At 33.8% G+C, this 5,683-nt stretch overlaps 1 protein-coding gene across 1 annotated transcript; it reads left to right on the forward strand.

The window, feature by feature from the left end:
- Positions 1-1,088: 1,088 nt before the first annotated feature.
- LOC112511585 (dirigent protein 22-like) lies at positions 1,089-1,822 on the forward strand. The gene has a single exon (XM_025117265.1). It carries the CDS (start codon positions 1,157-1,159, stop codon positions 1,700-1,702), a length of 546 nt encoding a protein of 181 aa, XP_024973033.1. The 5' UTR covers positions 1,089-1,156; the 3' UTR covers positions 1,703-1,822.
- Positions 1,823-5,683: the final 3,861 nt, after the last annotated feature.

Raw genomic sequence — 5,683 nt, forward strand, 5'->3', positions numbered from 1 at the left:
TAATAATATGTAATTATAGTATAGATTAAAAATAAAAAAACGTAAAGGATATAAAAGAAAAGTATTTAAAAAGTTAAAGGGTTAGAATTAAAAATATAAAGGATTAAAAATGAAAAATAAAATAAACTTATGTTAATGTTTGAAGTAGGTGGGGGTATGGAAACAATAGGAAGTGGTGGGGATAGAACATTTTTAAAATTGTTATATTTGATATTTGACCCAATAATTTTATTTAATAATAGTAATACTAAATTAATATAATCAATAATAATTCAAAATAATTGATAATTAATATTAAATAAGAATTAAGAATTGATACTAATTAGTAACTAAAATTTCATTCTAAATAATAATTGATAACTTAAAATCATTATTAATATTAATTCATTACTAGAAACTAATATCAAATTCATTTAAATATAATCATTCAATTCCTCAGAAGTTAGAATTCAAGTTTGGTCAAAATGGCTAAAAAGTGAAAATCTAAAACATTATAACAGGTTTATAACCGGGCCAAAACACATGTGCAATCCGACTAAAAGTTAAAACTTATATAAATGGTAAAAGAGTAAACACGTATAATCGATCCCGCACATATCTCATCTCTTACTTTGAAACACCCTTTAACCCGACGTAGAGGACGGACCTAATAAGGTGCATAAAGTGACATGTGCTACCTACCACTTCATTGTCTTGAAGTAATGAAAAAAATATGACTTCTAAAAGTGTCATCTTATTGATTAGGTATGTGTGAATGCTTTGGTCAACATATAATTTTCAATTCAAACGTTTTTTAACTTCTAGAAAAACGATGAATATTATTAGGTTTGGTACCGACTTGTCTTCCAAAACAACACAAATTCCATATTATTTTGGTCTGCGTGTTCATCGGTCTGCACTTTTTTCCCACGGCAGGTTTGATCTTTGACCAATTGCATATAACTTTCCATAAACGAAGTTTGACTTTGACATATTGAATGACGCTAAGTCTGTCAAACTAACCCAAGTCCCACGTCAAAATTCAAAAACATGCAGGTGTATACATGTTATATATATATATATATATATATATATATATATATGTATGGATGGAGGATGAAGTTATATCACATTACAAGATCACAGAGAAGCAGTAGTTTCGAGATCACTTCTACACATGGCTTATACAAGCAAACTATTGTGCTTTGTTTTGGTTGCGTTTTTGGTGGCGTCTGTGTCCGAGGCTAGAAAACGCAACACAACCAATATACAGTTCTACATGCACGACAGCCCCAGTGGACCCAACCCCTCTGCTGTTCGTGTTGCAGGCCAACCCGTCAATGCCACAGTTTCCAACAACACGGATGCATCCATGTTTGGGTTTGGGTCGATCTATGTCATGGACAACGCCTTGACAGCCACACCTGATATCAACTCGACTCTTATTGGTCGAGCCCAAGGGCTGTATGCCATAGCTTCCCAAGAAAACGCGTTGAGCCTCCATATGACTCTCACCTACAACTTTGTCTCGGGCATCTATAATGGCAGCTCCGTCAGTGTCGTGGGCCAAAACCCTGTGATGAATGAAGTTAGAGAGATGCCGGTGGTCGGAGGTACTGGAGTTTTCAGGCTTGCTCGTGGCTTTGCGTTAGCAAAGACATACTCGATGAACCAATGGGATGCGATCATCGGGTATAACGTTACCATAATACCCTATTATTAGAAAGTATTCATACATTTATTATGTTCCGTTTTTGATAGTTCAAGAGTACTTTGATCTATGCCTTTTTTACTCAATAATTTACGTAATAAAAAGCACACTTTCATTGCAAAATGGTGCTCCAGTTTGTTATTTATATGATATTTTAGTTTATTAATTTGGATGTAAATGATATTTTGATTATAATAATTTATTATTATTATTTTATGATATAGAATAAATTTCATTTTTATGTTTCAAACTTATTTAAAATAAACACACCATGGACAATAATATATATAGGATGGGTGACGACCTGGATGTATAATTATTTTGGAAAGGAGTTGGTTAGCATAGGGTTCAGTGAATTTATGGTTTTAATGCATGTACAATGTAACACTTTTAAATTTGGAAAGAACGATTAATTTAAAATTTTCATTAATACAACAAACATAAGGTAAATCCTTTTTCTATTAATCAATACCTCGAATATCAAATCTGATAGCACACCAACATATGATAGACTAAGTCTTACATAAAGACCAAGTTAAAGACGGGTGTTACTATAACCCAATAACTGTCGTTATCTTTAAAATACGAAAGACGTCAACGGTAAACTAAAACCTTCTTGTGCAACTATCTAGCACTCATCTCATCAGCGATATTGCTAGTATCATTTTCCTACGGACCTTATCCACATGCCGACAAAGGAAAAATGTTAGGTTTGACGCCTAGTGAGTTCAAGCAGTTTTCATCATAATCATAAAAAGATAAAATCGAAAGATTGCTGATCTAAATCATGGTTTTGCAAATGAAATATATTTACCGTAAAAGTAACATCTTTCCGAAACTCTCCATTTTCTTGATGAAAACCCATAAATCAAAATACCCAATTACACAACCGAAATCTAATACTTGCACGACCAAGAATAAAACTATAAAACATCAAAAGGGAAAACATAGCTTTACTCAAATCTTATATACAATTACTCATGCTTACCCTAGGAAGGGCAAAAAAATATCTGGAGATGACAAGGGAGACTCGATTGCCATTGGTCATGACGGAACACATAAGCAAGTCACAATTTAATGTTATATAAGCATCACTGACGAATAATCAATCATTAAGATCAACCCCTACGGGTCTTAGAGCTTAATGAATTGGCACAAGTTTCTTGCGTGTGGAGTTCCCAACATTGCCCATATAGGCCCTTACCTTGAGATCTCCAAGATTCTAGTTAAGCTAATTCTCTTAGAAATTACACTATATGGTCATTGGTTGATGCACAACTTCAAGAGTCCACACCTTATCGCCTATTAAGATCAAGGGTCTATTTCCAAACTACAATATGCTAGAAATTACATTTTATGGTCATTGGCCGATACCCTACTTCAAGAGTACATACCTTATTGCCTATTGAGACCCAATGCCTATTTGCAAACTACAATACGCTAGAAATTATATTTTATGGTCATTGGCCGATGTCCGACTCCAAGAGTCCACAACTGATTGCCTATTGAGACCCAATGCTTATTTCAAGCAACAACACAGGGATGAACTGACTCCTATGCCTATGGATCCATTGCATTACAGTCTAAAAATTACACAACGCCAATTAAAAGACCGACGCACCCAAAAAAGTGCAATATATCACATAAATATACCATAACTACATATAACCCCAAAGGTTCGACATAGAGCAATATAAACCGGATAAATATCCTCAAGACTCATTTGAGTAAAAACCGAGCCAGAAGCTCAAAAATATAATTGATTATTTAATAAAAGTCATCAAAAGGAATAAGACACATTTAGCCAACGTTTATGCAAACATATATTCCAAAGATATGATTAACTCAAAAATACCTCATTGATTGAGACGGACCATTTTCCAAATGAAGTCATACTCTTATACTTCCAAAACGTCCCATGACACAATAACATGCAATTTCGGAACGGTTTATAACCAACTACACCAAAATGCATTTAAGTAAAAAAAAAATCTTATTTGTACAGTAAATCACCAAAAGAACACATTCTTGTGATTAATTTATTTAAATGTCCAAAAAACCCAAATGTAAACATTTTACATAATTTATAAAACCAAATATGCAAACTTCGTCAAATACTCAACATATTTGATAAATAGCAAGTAAAGCATGTTAATACTTCAAAATGGACATTTTGGCATGTACATAGTTTTCACAAAGTAACTTGAACCCACTTTGCTAGATTTAGGCTAAATCTAGGTTTTACCCCAATCTTGAGCTTCCTTTGGTGAAGACTTGAAAACCCTAAGTTAGACTTTAGATCTAAGATGTATAGCTTCTCAAGAACGCTTCCTTTACTATCAAAACATACATAAACAAACCCAATAGATGAAACGAGGGTTGGGTGAAAAGAACCAAAGCTTAGGTTAAGAGACGGTTGGATAGAGGCTTACCTTTCGACTTATAAGAACCCCAAAACTTCGAAAAAACCTCAATCCACTTTGTTTCCATCTTGAATAGTTTCAAAATACGAATCCATAAAGGAATCGTCCAAAGCAGAGTTGAGGTGAAGAAGTTAGGGTGAAATGAAGAATGAAGCTGAAAATCGGGTCTTATTGGTGTCGGGGGAAGTCTAGCGATCCTACCATGCTATCTTGCCCATGGCACTATAGCAGGCACTATCGCCCGAATTGTACCGAGACCCCCTTCCTTTGTGCCACTAGCACAATCGTCGGGCACAATAACCAGACTTGTACCGAGGGTTTTTCTCACTTTTCACCCGTTTGAGCCATTTTTTTACCTAAAAGATGGTACTCCAAATAATCAAACTTTAAAATACTTAACTATTCTAAGGGTGAAACACATATAGGACTTGGGATTTCACCTTACCAAAGATCTGGTTGTTATACTATGCCAGTGTCACTATTGCATGACATAATTGTTGGGGCCACCAAACACTGGGGAATAACCGGTGCTACCATGACAAGTTTTGTAACCATCGGGCACAATAGTCGAGATGACCATACTCTCATTACCATGGGTGCTATTGTGACAGTTGTCACAACCGCATGGCACAATAGTCGAGACGACCATACTTTTAGTACCAACGGTGCTATTGTGACAGATGTTACTATCTCATGGCACTATAGTCAAACTCCATAATTAGATTTTCTTTACTGGATCACTCAGTTCAATACTTCTTTTTCAACTGGAACAAAAAAAAATCAGGATGCTACATAAAAATATCAATAAATAAAGTTCACAAAGCATCATAAATTTTATCATACGTATGGTCAAAACAACATAATTCACAAAGCTAACAACATTATTAGAGATGTTTACCTCACACAACTTTACCTAGAGAACTCATACAGCAATTCCGCACTTACAGTTTAGACAAGTTCACAAAGCTTGTTCGTGTTATTAGTTACATATCTACCCGTAATACACCTCCATTACCACACAAATACTCAACAAATTTTACACGTTTTATGCATATGGGACATAAAAATACTGAAAAACGTCAAGCAAGCTTGTATATAATTATAAATAAAATGTACAACCATTTTTAAAAAATATATCACGTGTAACTCAGTACAAGTGTTGTAACCGAAACCAATCTTTGAAATGGTTAGCGTCTTTCATACAAATCCAATTCCATCATTTTAATTTAAATATAAAATACGACACACAAGGATCCCATAACACTCCGTTTTTAACAATCCATGAATCACCAACTTGGTTACGAATCGATTTAGATTAATTTATATATAAATAAATTAACAAAACCTAATGCAATACTTTTCACCCACTGCAATGCATAAAAATTTATATATATATATATATATAGGGGAGTGATCAAATGCAAACCACTCAATTTGTACAAACTGTGCAAACCGCATTCAACCAATCATAATTTTTCATTTTTTTCATTTTTTTGTAATTATGAGAGGTTGATTAATCATTTTTATTGTGGAGGGTGTTAATCATAGATATTATCATCTTCATTATTTT

The sequence above is a fragment of the Cynara cardunculus genome (genome assembly GCF_001531365.2).
Source record: "Cynara cardunculus var. scolymus isolate 2C chromosome LG 4, CcrdV1, whole genome shotgun sequence".
Classification (NCBI taxonomy): domain Eukaryota; kingdom Viridiplantae; phylum Streptophyta; class Magnoliopsida; order Asterales; family Asteraceae; genus Cynara; species Cynara cardunculus.

Excerpts from the sequence above, each read along its gene's own strand:
- LOC112511585 (XM_025117265.1), top strand. The coding sequence starts at position 1,157 with ATGGCTTATACAAGCAAACTATTGTGCTTTGTTTTGGTTGCGTTTTTG.